This window comes from Centropristis striata, chromosome 7 (genome assembly GCF_030273125.1).
Source record: "Centropristis striata isolate RG_2023a ecotype Rhode Island chromosome 7, C.striata_1.0, whole genome shotgun sequence".
Classification (NCBI taxonomy): domain Eukaryota; kingdom Metazoa; phylum Chordata; class Actinopteri; order Perciformes; family Serranidae; genus Centropristis; species Centropristis striata.
In genome coordinates, this window is record NC_081523.1 from 8,606,154 (window position 1) to 8,623,038 (window position 16,885).

At 39.7% G+C, this 16,885-nt stretch overlaps 1 protein-coding gene across 2 annotated transcripts in view; it reads right to left on the reverse strand.

Annotated features, from left to right (window-relative positions):
* Positions 1-16,885, reverse strand: part of LOC131974505 (neurogenic locus notch homolog protein 1-like) — a 62,648-nt gene that overhangs the window by 30,756 nt on the left and 15,007 nt on the right. For both annotated transcript variants that reach the window (XM_059336830.1, XM_059336829.1), the window contains exons 3-9: positions 11,987-12,249; positions 10,239-10,577; positions 7,550-7,672; positions 6,383-6,616; positions 4,946-5,101; positions 4,051-4,236; positions 1,687-1,800 (exon numbers count right to left, since the gene is read on the reverse strand). In XM_059336830.1, coding sequence (XP_059192813.1) covers positions 1,687-1,800; positions 4,051-4,236; positions 4,946-5,101; positions 6,383-6,616; positions 7,550-7,672; positions 10,239-10,577; positions 11,987-12,249 — 1,415 coding nt within the window. The remainder of the gene's footprint in view (positions 1-1,686; positions 1,801-4,050; positions 4,237-4,945; positions 5,102-6,382; positions 6,617-7,549; positions 7,673-10,238; positions 10,578-11,986; positions 12,250-16,885) is intronic.

The following is a 16,885-nucleotide window of genomic DNA, read 5'->3' on the forward strand; positions in this document are numbered from 1 at the left end:
CTCACTCTGAAGTGAGCAGCCTGAAACAACATGTGATTTTGGCACTACACGGCCGGTACAGACCTCAAAATGAAACGCTAACCACATATAAACTACTCAATCAGCAATAATCAAAAGAGCCAAAATCCTAGAAATAGATACTTAAATAATCCAAACGTGGAGCCCCTCAGGCTGAGAGGGAAAAACAACCCCAGTCTCTTTCTGAGAGCGGTGCTGCCAGTTTTTTCCAGAAGCGGGAAAGTAGCCTGTACAAACCTCAGTGGTACAAATTGAGTGTTTTTTTCTGCCAAGATGTGATGCAAAAGTTACGTTTCTGCACAGTTCAGTTACAGTCCACTGTGAAAGAATTTCTTCAGATGCAAACACACAAAAGCAGGGGTAGAATCATAAGCACGCACACACACATGCATGCACACACACACCTCTGCAGCCAGAGAGGGGTTTATCCCCAGACTGCTGGAATCAGACATTTCAATGGCTCTCAGTGGGGTTTCCATGGCTATTCCATGTACAGAAATAATAAGAGGGGACCCTCGCCTCAGGCCTGGCTTGCAACGGGGACAAATTTACATCTCAAGCAGGGCGGTTAAGACCCCCTTCCCCTTCTTTACCCCCTCCTTTCCTGTTTGAGCATAACGGTCTGTGCATCTCAACTCCCCCACCCTGCAGAAACAACACTTTCACCACCACCACTTTGTGCTGCTTCCTCACATAACCCCCTCTCACTGTCACACAGGGTTCTCTTCGGCGTTAAGCTCTTGTGTTCACTCTTGTTCCCCTCCTCGATCAATTCTAAAGCTTCCTTGTTGGGGTGTCTCTCTTTCTTTCCTTCTTTCTTTCTTTCTTTCCATCTTTCCTTCTTCCTTTCTTTTTCCTCTCAACAGGAGGAATCCTGCCTCTCTCCACCCAGGCCGCCTTTGATCCGCCCGACTCTGAGCTTCTCTATTTTCCTCCCCGAAAAGCAAAAAAAAAAAAAAAAATGCAGAAAAAAAAAATCACTTCCACCTCAATGATCCCAATGAAAGAATGCAAAACACAAAAACACATTTGGGGGAGTTTGAAGATCGTTCCTTTGCTTTCTTCTCTTCCCTCAATAGTTGCATTCCTTCACCCCTGAACAGAACATCAATACCTTTTGTCCAAATAGAGCAACGCCAATGGCATTTCTGGTTAAAAAAAAAAAAAAAAAAAGGGGCCGAGGCGAAACAACGCGCTGCCCTCGAAATAGATGAAAACGACTACCTCATCCGCCAGTAAATGTCCCTTTACAGCAGCAGCTCTGCCTGCTATTATTAGCTCTCCCTCGCTCCCAGTCGCAATCAAAAGTCTCGTTTGGATCCACAAGTTTCTGCTCACTCATCAGACTTTGTAAAAGGGATAAAAAACTTGTTTCAAAAGTTCAAACTTCCTCAAGCCCTTTCCCTATAGATTTTTTTTTCCTCCTCGACTGCTGCATTCGTTCAGGGCTACCCGGCCTGCGTAAGCCTGCCTCAGGGCTGGGATTAGTGCCCATCCAGAAAGGTGTTTGCGTGTGTGTGTTTGTGTTTGAGTGAAAGAAAGAGAGAGGGAGTAGAGAGAGAGATCGACCTCTGTGCCCTGTGGCCCCACGCCTCCTCCCCTCCTCTCTCCCCTTCCTCTCTTCCTCCCCCCTCCTCCTCCTCCTCGGCAGCAGTATGGCAGCCTCACCTGTGGGGCACTGGCAGTGGAAGGCGTTGATCTTGTCGATACACTCGCCGTTGTTGAGGCAGGGGCTGTTGGCGCACTCGTCCGTATCGATCTCGCAGAACTCCCCCTCGTAACCTGGCCAATTAGCAAGGGAGGACCAGGAGGGAGATGGATTGGTGAGACAGAGACACAGAGAGAGGCGTTTTCACACTGATGTTATATATAAATACTGCTGGAACGGGTCTAAATCACACACAGAGGCCATATAAACTGCAGTTAGCAGTTATTTTATCTATTTATTATGGATCATAGTGAGAAAAAGACATTTGATGCAACACCTTGAGATAATTAGTTCGCTTTTAATTGAAACTGAGAAGCGAGAGCTCCATGTTAGAAGTCTTTTGCATGTTTTCCTAAAATGCTTCACTTCTGTCGACTGGAGATTAATACATAAAGTTTAATAAAATAGTTTTAAAAAACTTTTCACACTGATGTTATATATAAATACTGCTGGAACGGGTCTAAATCACACACAGAGGCCATATAAACTGCAGTTATGAGTTATTTTATCTATTTATTATGAATCATAGTGAGAAAAAGACATTTGATGCAACACCTTGAGATAATTAGTTCGCTTTTAATTGAAACTGAGAAGTGAGAGCTCCATGTTAGAAGTCTTTTGCATGTTTTCCTAAAATGCTTCACTTCTGTCGACTGGAGATTAATACATAAAGTTTAATAAAATAGTTTTAAAAAACTCCTGAAGACCTTCAGCTCTTCAGAGAGCATCTTCTTTCATAGCACTACATGATAATTCTACTCCATAAAGAATTGTCACTAGCACTTATTGATGCACTAATAGCTCTTATTTCACTATACCTTGATTGTTTGCTTTTTCGTCCTGTAAGTCGCTTTGGATAAAATCGTCTGCTAAATGACTAAATGTAAATGTAAATGTAAATGTAAAATATTTTTACCTCTTTCCATTAAATGATTGTGACAATGTGATTTATTCGTGGCAGATAAAGTGTATATCTTCTCAAAACTGTATAAATCAATCTCTTCCAATCATGAAAACACAATTAACTGAGGATTGTGTCTGAAAACTAAATTATTCCAACTTTATGGACGAGGATGTAGGATGAAAGGTGTTTGAGTGACTTGGCACCTGAACACCTGAATATGAATATACCCGAGATATGCATGATGCAGTGATAACATTTTGAACAAAACTGCATTAATGCAGCAGGGAAACTATGTTTCACTTCGAACCTGTCAGCCAGTGGCAAATGCAGTCATCACTGCTTTCCCAAAAGACAGATAAAAACTTAAGACTCTCAGAGCAGACTTAGGTAAGGGATCTGCAACTTTGAGACTCAGAAATTCCCACACAAGCATTGAGTTGTCATAGTCAGGCCTGAGAGTTGGCTGTATGGTAGCCTACTTAAAAAAATAAAAGTAAAAATGTAATCAAAACTTGTTATTTTGCTTCACTCTTGAACTCTATATGGCGAAGCAGCTTTTTTGTTGACTTCTTTAACGCTTTATGTGGCAAAAATTGTATATGAGAAGGCATAATTATCTCCTATATAACCATAGAGCATTTTTTTCCATTACATAAAACTACATATGTTCGGCCCTTTATATGATTCTCATTTCCCACAGGGGCCCTTAGTGGTATTATACAGAAATTACTCAAAGAAACATCTTGAAAAAGACTCATTTTATGTAACCGACAGTCCAAAACTCAAAGACTTTCAATTAACAAAGACATAAAAAGGAGAAAAAAATCAAGAAATCTTCACGTATAAGTATCTAGAAACAGATTTCTTTCTCTTTATAAATGGCTTAAACCAGCCATTTTTAAGGATTTACTGTAATTCGGCTATATGAATCGAAAAAACTGGTTAAATAAAATGGGATTTCAACTATATTTGAGGGTGAAAATGTAAGATGTTAGGTGTGATCATGTCTCAGGACAACTGGAAGGGCCTTGAAATATGTTAAATGTCATTTAAAGACACATTCAAATGCCTAGATCAGGGGTGGGCAACCTTTACTAACTAAAGAGCCACAAAAAAAAGAGAAAATTGCAGAATGGAGCCGCAAACCTTATATTGAGCCTAAAATGAAAATTAAACAGCCTAATAAGTCTAAATTAGCCTACCAACATTATTAATAGTCATATTGAGCATTTATTAATATGATTTTGAAAACTAGTCTATCTCTGGGAACTCAAAACTAAACTCAAAGTTGGCAAAATTTAAAGGTTAAGGTGCTGGGCTGGAGACTTTCGTTAGCTATGAAGCACATTTTAGTTGACTTAAATGTCAACCTGGCCTAGATACATAATTATGTTGTAATAACACTGTCCAACGGTCTTACCTGGCATGCAGATACAGTGGAAGTCTCCTATCTGGTCCAGGCAGGTAGCCTCGTTCATGCACGGGTTGGACATGCACTCGTTGATGTCCAGCTCGCAGCGCGGCCCGACGTAGCCCCGCTGGCACTTACACTGGAAGGAGCCCATGGTGTTGATGCACTTCCCCGCATGCTCACACGGGTTAGAACCTGTTTTAAACAGATTAACATTCAACTTTGATTCACTTTAACAAACAGTCTTGTACGTACACGACCGAACAAGATGCAATTTGACTGTGAAGACAAGACAATGAGATGATTTTTGAGCGGTTTAGTTGTTTGACGAAGCCAAACCAAAGCTTCGGCTGTACATGATCGCAACAATAATACCCCCCGAGGGTGTTATTTACTGCAATTATGGCCACAATTGTGGGTAACAAAGTACTCATAATAACAGGAAAGAATGAGCTCGTACTGAGGTTATGAGTACATCTGTGTGTTTTCTTGACAGTTCAGCTAAAAGTTAAAATGTGTCCTTTAAATCAGGACTAAAAACACTGTTGTTTACTGCAGCGTACTCTTAACTTTAACACTTATCTGCTCTACTCTACTGCCCTTACTTTTTAACTATGCAATGTTTGACTTTGGCTTTTTATTATTTTATTTATTTTCTTATCCTGCTGTATCTTATTTTATCTCATTTGTATTTTTATTTCTATTTCCCTGTTTTAATTGACTGTTTTTACTGTTTTCAATTGTGTCTTGCTGTTTTTAATGTGTATGTAAAGCACTTTGAATTCCCTTGTGTTGAATTGTGCTATACAAATAAACTTGCCTTGCCTTGCCTTGCCTTTAATAATTCTGATTTTTTTTGGGCTGAGACTCGATGAAAGGTCAGTAAGTGTTTGCTAAGTTTTACCCAGAGAGCACTCGTCAACATCCTGATCACAGGAAGCGCCGAAGTATCCAGACGGGCAGGTGCAGAAGTGGTTTCCGCTGACGGGGTTGGTGTCACAGTTGGAGCCTTTCTGACAAGGGTTGCTGATGCAGGCATCGTCCAGCTGGCACAGCAGACCTGGTGCACAACACAGAAGATGGACTTTATATTGTAATACTGGACTGTGCTGTATAAAGTATTCAACAGAAGTACACATTCGGGTCAGGATGCTGCTGTAAAGACTTTAACACATGGGTCGCACCCTCAGCAGTGTGAGCTACTGGGGCGCCTTAACAGGACAGAATTTGCATCAAAGATTCAATTTTAATTAAGTGAAAAAAAAAGAGGTAGGAGGGTGGACATCAACACATACGCGTCTTCAAATGGCAGTGAGAAGTGAGAAGAAGAAGTGAGAAAACAGTGTCAGAATGCAGAAATTATATAACGTGTCATCTGTAAGCTGCAAAAAATAAAAAAAAACACACTTAAGTGTACCAATGAAAGCAGTTTCGGACAAGAAAAAACAACAAAGATAGGCCGGAGAAACCTCAAATCAGCATTTATGGATGTCACTTTCTCTTGATGCAGCACTTTCGTTTTCAAACCCCCTGAAAAAAATGCTATTTTCTCAAACACATTTTTTTCATACAGACTCTTTCTCATATGGCAAAAATCTGGAGTTTCCCTTTTTTTAGGGGCAGGTGATTATTCATGTAAGACTTGTTCACACTGTTTGGTTTTGGCGAGGTGTGGCGCCTGGGCAGAGCGTGAAGCAAAAACACTGTGATCATATATGCAATTCTTAATTTGGTCATAAAAAAAACTTGTCTTGACAGTTTTGGTGTTGGCCTTCACCAACAGAAGTTCCCCAACCACATTATCTCTTCAGTTGGACATTTTTAGGGGCATCTTTCTGCTTTGTGTTTGTATTTTTCTAGTTTGGCACCACTGCCATGATTTAATCAATATGCCCAGTCGCTAGCTGTTAATAATTCGCCCAGCTCTATTGACACATGGTTTCATCTGAAATTAAACTAGATAGATAGATAGGTTATTTGTCATTGTTTATACATACAACTAGATTAGAATTGCTTCTCTTTGGTGCAACATAAAAAACACAGGACATTTAATAACACCATAGAACATAATAACAGAATAATTACCGGAATTATTACAGGTATAACAACTCTATTTATTTTTTTGTATTTAATGTGATGTAATGTTTGTACGAGGAGCTGGCAGGACAAAGTCTGTTTAAAGTCCAGTCCAGTTGATTCAGATATTTGTTTCCACATCCTCCGGGTAATGTAGAGTCTGTTCATTGCACGGCTCATAAGGCTGATGCATTTATATAAAAAAGCATATCCTGTAAAAGGTATTAAAGAGCTTTATAAAAAGTGTAAATAAACATGTGACTACCTGTGCGGCCGTGGGGGCATTGGCAGAAGAAAGAAGCTACGCGGTCGTGGCAGGTGGAGCCGTGGTGGCACGCGGCGCTGGCACAGTCGTCGATGTTCTCGCTGCAGTCGTCTCCCGTCCAGCCGTTCACGCACACGCACTGGTAGCTGCCGTAGGTGTTGTGGCACGTGCCGCCATTTTGGCAGGCGTTGGGCATCAGCTGGCACTCGTCCACGTCCTCTGTGCAGAGCTGACCTGCAGGAGGACCAGGGGGGAGAGATCAAACGTTAGTCAGGCGCCTGCTGCATAAAGACAAATATCTTTATGTAAATGTTAAAACACCGGCATACAAAATAGGTATGGGCGTTTGGAAGAAACCTGCAAACTCCAGCATCTATAACATTAACGATCAATTAATCGACGAATCGCTATATTTTTATTCATACTCCAGTGTGAAAAACATGCATACAGGGCAGTCTGTGGCCTAGAGGTTAGGAATCTGGTTTGTAACTGGAGAGTCGCCGGTTCGAATCCCGGTACTGAAGGTCTAGGACTGAAGTGCCCTTGAGCAAGGCACCTAACGGTCCCCGGGCACAGTAATGTGTAATGTAACTGCTCCTTGCATGGTGTGTAAAAAAGGATGGTTTAAATGCAGATGTTGACTTTCCCCATTGTGGGATTAATAAAATAATCTTCTTCTTCTACATGTGCAAAATAAAAGATATATATACAGTACTATGCAAAAGCCTGTTTTGATAACGGGTGCTTTTATTTTGAAAGGAAGAAAAGAGACTTCCTGAGGAACTCGAGTGAGTTTAAACTGTAAAGATAACGCCAAGAACATCAATGTTTTATATTTTAGCCCTCGAAGAGGCATGAGGTTAGTAAGTGTTTTTTGTGTTTCAATAAGTTTTGGATAAAATTAGACTTAGTAATTCATGCTAGCAAGGTTTGATACAGCAAGCTAGTTTTGCTTAAATAAATACTCTTGTACTTCTGTGTGTTTTATAATTCTTATTGCAACTTTCAGTTTGCAAACTGTAGCTTTATCCAACTTAATTCTCAACTCATTGACTTATTCACGTACGGCTGCAGAACTGAACGTTCGGCCGTGTTTCAGATCAGTGAGTACTGATACGCAGTCGGAGATAAAAACACATTAAATCATCGATTAATACTATTACAAACCTGTAAACTCTGGTCTACACTGGCAGTTGTAGGTGTTGACTCCATCGACACACGTCCCTCCATTATGGCACTCGTGACCTGGACAGTCATCGATGTTTACGTTGCAGTTTTTTCCTGTAAAACCTGAAACAAAGAGAGAAACATAAGCTACACACTCCCAGTGGAGGCTTCAGATTTTTCCGTTATTCATTTCTCCTCCATGTCCCGTTTACAACAAAGGGAGTGAAACTAAGTCTACGGTTAAATGTGGTCAACTGACTTCTTCCCTCCCAAGAAAGAAGGCAGCTGTACCCTCTTGAGGTCTGTGGTAACCTCGCCATGTAATAACATCCACTCAGCTCTCTGCAGCTACACAAAAGGGAACCACTGGACTGTACATGTGGCATGTTGAGTAATATAAATCAAAACCAGCACAAGTCATCGCTGCCACTGCCAGGAGTCCTGCAGGTCATCTTAATGTTAACTTCTGTATTCAAGGCGTACAGCTTGTTAAACCGTCTGTTATCAGTTTCTAATAAAATGTTGCACAAGTTTTACGTACGTACGTCCCAAAATAGCATTTAATGGTTAAAAGGAGTATGACGTGAATATTTTATCTGCAGGAGAAGAAGCAAAAACAGGCCGCTTGATTTTATCAAAGTGTATTCGGAAATACAATGGTTTCCGTCAACGTTTATCGCATCTTCCGGTTGTTCCCGCACAGAAAACATGAACATTTGGTGGATTAAAACCAACCAACCAAGAACAGTTTACAATCATGAAACCATGAGAAAAGATGTATTTGGAGATTTCTTCTAAATAAGAAACATGTTCGTCGGCCCCCAAAATGCATTTTCTTTCTCATGAAACATCTGCTGAACCATTTTCTTTTCTGAAAAATATGAAACCTGCGTTGTTTGCCTCCATGTTTTTAGCTTCAAGTTATTCTTTCCTATATTTTGTCAATGCACTTCTGATGCATTTCTACTTTTCTTGGCGTATGACTACCACCTGTTGATCAATGGATGGTGTCAGCCACAGTGCTCTTCATGTGCACAAGTTAAAAACATAAAAACTCATAAACTCATAAAAACATTCCTCTATGATGCTACTCTAAAGGGTAACTTTAAGGAAAACTGCATCAGCAACAACCTGAAGTGTAAAATACGTTCGGTGATTTCTTCAAAGATTAAATAAGTGCATCTAAAAGTATTTCCAGGGAAGATGTTTCTAGGAACTGTTTGTTATGGACTCAGTGGCAACAGACAAAAACAAGGTAAAGTTACTCTGTGTGGAGGTGACGGGACTAAAGTCCCAGCAAGCTTTGCTTCACTGCGCTGTGTGAAAAGGATGTTGTCTTTTGACCATTTCCTTATGATAAGCTGCAATGTCTTCCTGCTCGGCCTTGTTCACACACTGAACACACCAAAGCAGAAACACACACATATGTACGCACACAGGAACGGCCCTGCCTTAAATGACATCATCCCTTTAACCAGCAGCGAGCAGACGGGGCATTTAAATTTAACGCGTGGGACTCCAGGAACAAAGATGAATAACTTGGTTTAATTCAGGAGGATTTCATGATTCATGTCAACTTGATAATGACAGATCCGACTCATACTTCACCTTCAAGTATTATCTAGAATTTAAAACTTTTAACCCCTTAGCGTTCCTGCAAATTGACTTTAAAGCGCCTTAAAAAAAAACAACAAATCAAAGACATACCCAAAGTAAATTGAAAGCTGTTTTTGAATAGTTTTGAGTAAATCTGTGGTTTTGGTCACAATTGAAAGGTAACACTCTGGAGTTAATTCACAAAAAGTCAGATTAACTGTAAGTGCTGCTGTTATTGAGTGATGGAAGTTGAAACACACTGAAAAAATATGTTTTTTTATTGTCCGCCTGAATATTTTTAGTAAATACAGGCCTGCAGATCATTATAGCTGGGCCTTTTGAGCTGGAAAACACAATGGGGTCAAAGTATATAATATTACCTACTGCCAGTTCAAATCTGATGAAGATATCTCAAAAAATTACAATTTTTCACAGGTTTTTATAATTATCATAATAATAAATATGATTATGTGTTTATGGAGAGTCCAATAGCGTCCTTGGTAACCATGGTGACATACTTTGAGGAATCATATCACATACAGTTATGGAAATATAAAATATTAGACCACCCGTGTTTTTCTACAATTTCTTGCTCATTTTAATGCCTGGTACAACTCAAGGTACATTTATTTGGACAAATATAATGATAACAACAAAAATACTTCATAAAAGTTTAATTTAACAGCTAATATGTAGACATTTTCCATGGGTTTATCAAGAAAACCATGGAAAAGGGTGGTCTAATAATTTTTTCCATTACTGTATGTAGCAGGAATATCAAGGCATAATTTGCCAAAAAATTGATATTCAAGAAGTTCGAAACAATGTGGGTTTTTCTTATAAGAATTTACAAATGAATATTGCACCAATTTTGACACATAACTGTTGATTTATCATAACTGTCTGAAAACAACTCGCCCGTCCTTTTGTGGAGCATTTTATCCTCTGACAGAGGAAGCTAAATAAAAGCTAAAAACTTCCTTCATGTCGGTAGCTCCGGCTCTCAACTTTACTGTTCACAGCAGCATTTAATTCACACAGATGAAGAATAAAGTTTTCCTCTGTAACCATAAATTAAGTGTAATCTCCCTACCGGGCACACAGGAGCACTCGTAGTTCGTCTCTCCCTTCTGGATGCAGGTTCCTCCGTTATGGCATGGCGACGGGTTGCAGGGCAGGTAGCGGCTCTCGCAGTGTTTGCCCGTGTACTCCTGAGGACACTGGCACCTGTAGCCGCCCACGTCGTTGATGCACACCCCGCCGTTCCTGCAGGGCGACGGGCTCGCGTCGCACTCGTTGACGTCCTGTTTGCAGGTCTTTCCGGAGAAGAAGGGCGTGCAGGTGCAGATGTAGATGGACTCGATCGGGGAGCAGCGGCCGCCGTTGGCACACGGGTTTGAGGCACAGGGGTCGGCTTGTTGGCACAGTTTACCTGAGGAAACAGAGACATGATGTTCGAGATGGGTCTCAAACTCGCAGCCGTGTTGTTGTTACCGGAAGAAGTGGAAATGTTATGTAATGTAATTTTGTGTCTTTTTTTGGTAATCTTTTGTAATTTTGTGTCTTTTTTTAGTAATTTTTGTTGTTTTTTTGTAATTTTTTGTCTTTTTCTAATAATTTTGTTTCTTTTTTAGTAATTTTGTGTCTTTTTTTGGTCATTTTGTGTATTTTTTAAGTCATTTTCTGTTTTTTCAGTCATTTTGTGTATTTTTTGGTCATTTTGTGTCTTTTTTTGTAATTTTGTGTCTTTTTTTGGTCATTTTGTGTCTTTTTTAAGTAATTTTGTTTCTTTTCTGTCATTTTGTGTCTTTTTTTGGTCATTTTGATACTGCCTCCAGCGGCCCCCAGGTAATTTGAGTTTGAGACCCCTGATCTAGAACTACTTCCTCAGGGTTTGAAATGATTTAAAATAATGAAGTTTAGCAATAGAAGGACTTTATTTAAATGATCTAATAATTCACACAAAAAAACAAAGATTAGAAGGCAGGTTTGTTTTTCTATGTCTATTTATCATCTTGTAACCCCCAAAGTTAGAAACTAGGGATGGGTGTTTGGAAGAAACCTGCCAACTCGAGCATCTAAACGATCAATTAATCAATTAATCAATTAATCGCTGCATGCATACATGGGCAAAATAAAAAGATATATATGCAGTACTAAGCAAACGTCTGTTTTGATAACGGACGCTTTTATTTTGAAAGGAAGAAAAGAGACTTCCTGACGATTGTAAAACTAACTCAAGTGAGATTAAACTGTAAAAGTCAAGAAGTTCAATGTTTTATGTTTTAGCCTCTGAAGAGGCATGAGGTTAGTTTTCACAGTAATCTTGCATATTTAATTGTGTTTTGTGTTAAAATAAGTTTTGGATAAAATTAAACCTTGTAATTCATGCTAGCAAGGTTTGATACAGTAAGCTAGTTTAGCTCAAATTAATACTCTTGTATTTCTGTGTGTTTAATAATTGTTATTGCAACTTTCCGTTTGAGTCAGAGATGAAATTTGAAAAAACACAGATAGATTAAAAATTCCACATGATCGGATTTCTTTAATGTTTTGAAAGTAGTTTTTGATGAGTAATTGTTTTTCTGTGGGTGTGATTTCTGTTTTTGTTTTTATTTTTATTTATTTTTATCTCATGTTTTGTTGTTAGGTTCCTGTTATTGTTCACATTCATGTATGTTGGTATTTTTGTTGTACTGTTAAAAAGCAATAAAAAGTAAATTACAAAAAAAAAAAAAAAATTCCACATGATAGACAAAATAATTTTTAACCAATAATCGATCATGGATTAATTATTCCCATCCCTATTAGAAACCATTGCTCTCCTGTCACAATAGTTACCTGACCATCCAGGCGGGCAGCGGCACTTGTACGTGGTGAGACTCTCCAGCTCGCAGGTGCCTCCGTTGCGACACGGCGAGCTGATGCAGTTATTGTTGACGGGTGTCAGGCAGCGGCGGTCGGTGTATCCCAGCCTGCAGGTGCAGCTGAAGTCCACCGTGTTCCCCTTGGTCACGGCGCGGCACGTGCCGCCGTTCATGCATGGCGAGGTGGTGCACGGGTCATGGAACTGGCACCTGCTTCCTGCGTATCCATCACGGCACCTGAGAAAAGAGACGCAGAGAGGTCAGAAAGTGTGTTTTTTTTGCAGGTGAGGAATGAGAAGGCTATAGAGCAGGGATGGGCAACTGGAGGCCCGGGGGGCGCACACGGCCCGCACCCTCACTTGAAGTGGCCCTCAGTACAGCTACATGTATTTGAGCATGAAATCTTAAAAGTGCAGTGTAAAAATGCACAAAATTACTTCTTGCAATTCATTTTGGTCTGCTTCAAACCTTTTGTATTCCTATTTATACTCTTATACACTGCAAATTATTTGGTTCTTAAGATAAAACAAACTTAGATTTAGAAGTGTTAGATAATTTATCTTGTTTTAAGAGTTAATTTCTTATTTTAAGTGTACAACATGCTTATTTCTAGATTTAATAATCTTGATTCAAAAAGTCTTGTCAAGTGAAATTATCTGTCCATGCAGCAAGATAATTTCCCTCAGATTTACTGCATCCCTACTATTAATAACATTTGTTTTCTCATGCTGTCTGGATTAATTCAAGTAAAAATTCTTCACTTTCAAGCCATTATTTATCAAACAAAAGATGATGAATAACTACCGTTATGTCATGAATACCAACAGTTTACTAAAGATCTAATAAAAAATCTTCTTTCTACAAGATAGATTGGTCTTCCAATAAATGTCCATTCTTTTATTTATTTCCTCATTTAAAAAATCAGCATCACAAAGAGAGGAATGGGCGAGAGGGAATTCCCAAACACTGTTTTCCTCCATCCAATCTTTTTCAGCTCAGCGTGGATTGAAGAGTTCACAGGGTAACTAGGAAGGGTCATCCCTTTGTCTGCTACTGTGCTTATAAATCAGCTGCTAACCAACATCGCTAACGATCCATTTCTCTCAAACCACCGTGCTGTCCCGGCTGTTTTTTACTACACGGCCATGAGAAACTATGCAATAAACGGGACATTCGTCACCCCCCACCGACAATGTGTTTCAGGCTGTAAAAAGGAGTGGTGAGGAGGAGGAGGAGGAGGAGGAGGAGGAGGAGGACAAACTCCTGTGATGTTTCTCACAGGTTGTGTTTGAGTCATAAACACCACTCTGACCGCAGCGGACAAGTTCCCAGAGAGAGAGAGAGAGAGAGAGAGAGAGAGAGAGAGAGAGAGAGAGAGCGAGAGAGAGAGAGAGAGAGAGAGAGATTTTTTGATTGTGCAAAAACACTTTATTTACATATTTTCAATAACTTTTTACAGATATGCTAAAATAAAGTGCAATATGCAATTGATTAAAATAAATAAATAAATAATGTATATGTTCAGTTCATGTGAGAGAGAGAGAGAGAAGAGAGAGAAGAATTTGAATTTTCAAAACCTCTTTATTTGCTTAACGCAATTTGTAAACACAATCACATTGCATTCTCAAAAACGAAAAAAAAAGAGAAGGAGAGAGAGAGAGAGAGAGAGAGAGAGAGAGAGAGAGAGAGAGAGCGGCTGCAGATCAGAGGGACACATTCACACATTTACAATTACAATGAGAGGAGTTGAAGGGTGTCCCCTGAGGATACGCACGGCTTAACAAAGGGGCCACACACACAGAGAGCATGCACATACCTACACAGTGTGCAGTCTGCTACACACACACACACACACACACACACATACAGGAAGATTACGCACAAAGACTACGCACAGGACCTCGTACATTGACAACAGCACGCATACCCAGTTCACACACAACACGAGGAAACTTTGAGAATCGAGCTGAAATGTTGTTTTAACCCTTTATCGGGTGAAGAACTATATTTGGTAACTTCAGTGGATATCAAAATGGGATCAGGCTACATCACAGATGGTGACACCATGACATTTGAGAATATTTTGAGAAAAAGTTACAAATTTACTAGATTTTAAGCATTTTGCAATATGGTGAGTATTGCGATACAATATATTGCAATTTAACTGTTTAACTGCATTTTGTGTCCACAAAATTAAATCAAATTAAGAACTGTTTTGTCAAATAAGAGAAAAATCTCTCTATTCATCTCACTTCAGTCTTTTTATTTCTCCACAATGAGTCAAACCCACAGACTGACCAACAAAGTATCCAGTCAAACTGAACTGATATCATGTATGGAAGACAACAACTGCAGCGTTTTATCAAATTTTCCTCAACTTTAAGCTTCACTGCTCTGTATAGCATCAAAAATCACCATGAAACTTAAAAAAATAGTCCAACTTTGCAGCATTATTTCAACAACTTCCCGACAAAATATCCTGATGATACCGAGTACAGATCCGATACCAGTATGTTATAATAAAATATCATACTACACCTGCATGACTGTGATATGATTATCGTTGTATTAAGGCCTGGCCAGGTTAAACCCTTTGTTAAACATGAATAAATACAGCAGATTCAAGCCATTTATTTTTACATTTATTTTTAAATAAAACAGTATACAAAACAGTAGTGCAACAGCAACTTAAATAAATAAATCTAGGAATATATTTAAATTAAAGTGCAGCCACTATAGTAGCTTAACGGAGCGAACCAGTAAATAGATTACTAATTTAATAAATAACGTGGTATCAGATCGGTGCCTGGACTCCAGTACTCGGAGCAATTTCCGACACTGGTGTCAGAATCAGAACAACTCTAAATGATAACAGTATCTCCAGTATATTCCTAAAAGTGAGCGGTAACTATGGATACTTGGCGGCCATGAATCGATAAAATATCGGCACGCAAAATATCTCGATACTATGCTGTATCGATTTTTCCCCCACCTCTACAATTTAACTACTCGACTGGCTAAAAATTGTCAAAACTGTGTGATAAATCAGTAAATATCTCAATATTGAGGTTGTATAATCAATTTGAAGCACCTCAGAGCGCCACATTAGACGCTCCGCACCGCCACATTCCCATATTCATCACCTTCAGAGACTCAATACTGTTGTCAACAACACTGGGTGGCCAGAGAGGCTCGGTCATTACAAAAACAAAGCATCTACTCAAAAGCACCAGAGACTAGAACAAAAACAAAAAAAATTCTCCAGTATTTGGAATTCTTGCTCCTAATCCGTCTTTTTTCCAAAAGTCGGGAGAGACAAGAAAAGCAGCCATCGTGGCACCCTTCAGCAGCTCTCGGGGCTGAAATGTGCTCGCTCTGACCCTTTTGTCAGCACTCATTCATCCTGAGGACAAGGCAGCATCTATGCCACAGTGTTTGAGCTGCAAGCCAACATTATGGAAACTTCAAAGCGCCGCGCCCCCCCACCTCAACGCTCGCTATCCTGCCCTCCCCAGAGAGGATTTGCTCCGACATCAGATGAGGGGATGGGAAGAGGATGAAACGGAAGAGACTGTGGCGCTACCTGAAAAGTGGATTCCTGCGCTCAGACGAGGGAATGTCTAGAAATCAGAAATGTCTTAGACTTTGTTGTTTTTCTCGACAGTTCTCTTTGAATATTGTTGTGTTTTACTCTCACGCAGAAACAACATTGTGCATAAAACATCCTGCAGACATCAAAGCATTTAATCGCTCTCAAATACCTGAACAGAGCCAGCGAGTCTGTTAGCCCCGAGGGGCTGGCAGGGCCATGTCCCCAAACATTCCCAGGGGGTCCAGCATGTGTGTGTGTGTGTGTGTGTGTGTGTAGGTGGGGGCCGAGCCGTGGGTTTAGGGACAGGGTTGTAGGGACAGGCATGTGTTTAGACAGGGTCTCCCTCTCAGGGATTAGGCAGCCTTAGGACTGTGGTAAGGAAAAGAAAACATCACATGCTAGGCTGCCCGCTGCACAAACAGTAGTAGTGAGTGGTGGCATGTCACCACGTAGAGAGACAGAGTGGTACCTTCACCTAGTGTCACTCAGCCTGCAGCCACTGTAGCGTTAACCCTCTGGAGTCTCCAAAAGCTCCAATAATGACTTCTTCATCACATCCAGACTAGAAAACAAAGCAGCGTGGAGCCCTACTGTAAATTTACCTCTAAAGTTCTGGCTGTAAACTCCATGAGGCCAGTTTCAGTTTGATGATGATATACCAAGTAAAACTGGAGACAAGCTCAAATATATTTTGTATAAAATGATAGAACTGGATGTAACCCTCTTATATGTTATATTTGCAACCTTTGTTCACATTTGCAACATTTAAAATTCTTTATTGAGCATGATAGCGTTTTGAAAGTAAAAAAAAAGATTCAAAATCACATTTTATGTTGGACTAAAGGAGTAAAAAAGACACAAAATGACAAAAAAAGACACAAAATGACAAAAAAAGACACAAAATGACAAAAAAAAGACATAAAATGATGAAAAAAAGACATAAAATGACCAAAAAAAGATATAAAATGACCAAAAAAGACACAAAATGAGAAGACAGAATGACCAAAAACAAACAAACACAGAAGACACAAAATGACAAAAAAAGACACAAAATGTCTTACAAAGACACGAAAAGACATGAAAAGGATTCAAAAATGGACAAAATAGCCCAAAACCCCAGAGGGTGAAGCACACAGAGGTGACAGAAGTCAAATCTGGTACATGCAAATAAAAAAATCTCAGGCTTTTCTTTACAGAAGCATACTGCCCTACAAAGCCTAACTGCAGTAACTACGCAATGGGTAAAACTATTATTTGATTATGGAGCCGAAACGCGATTGG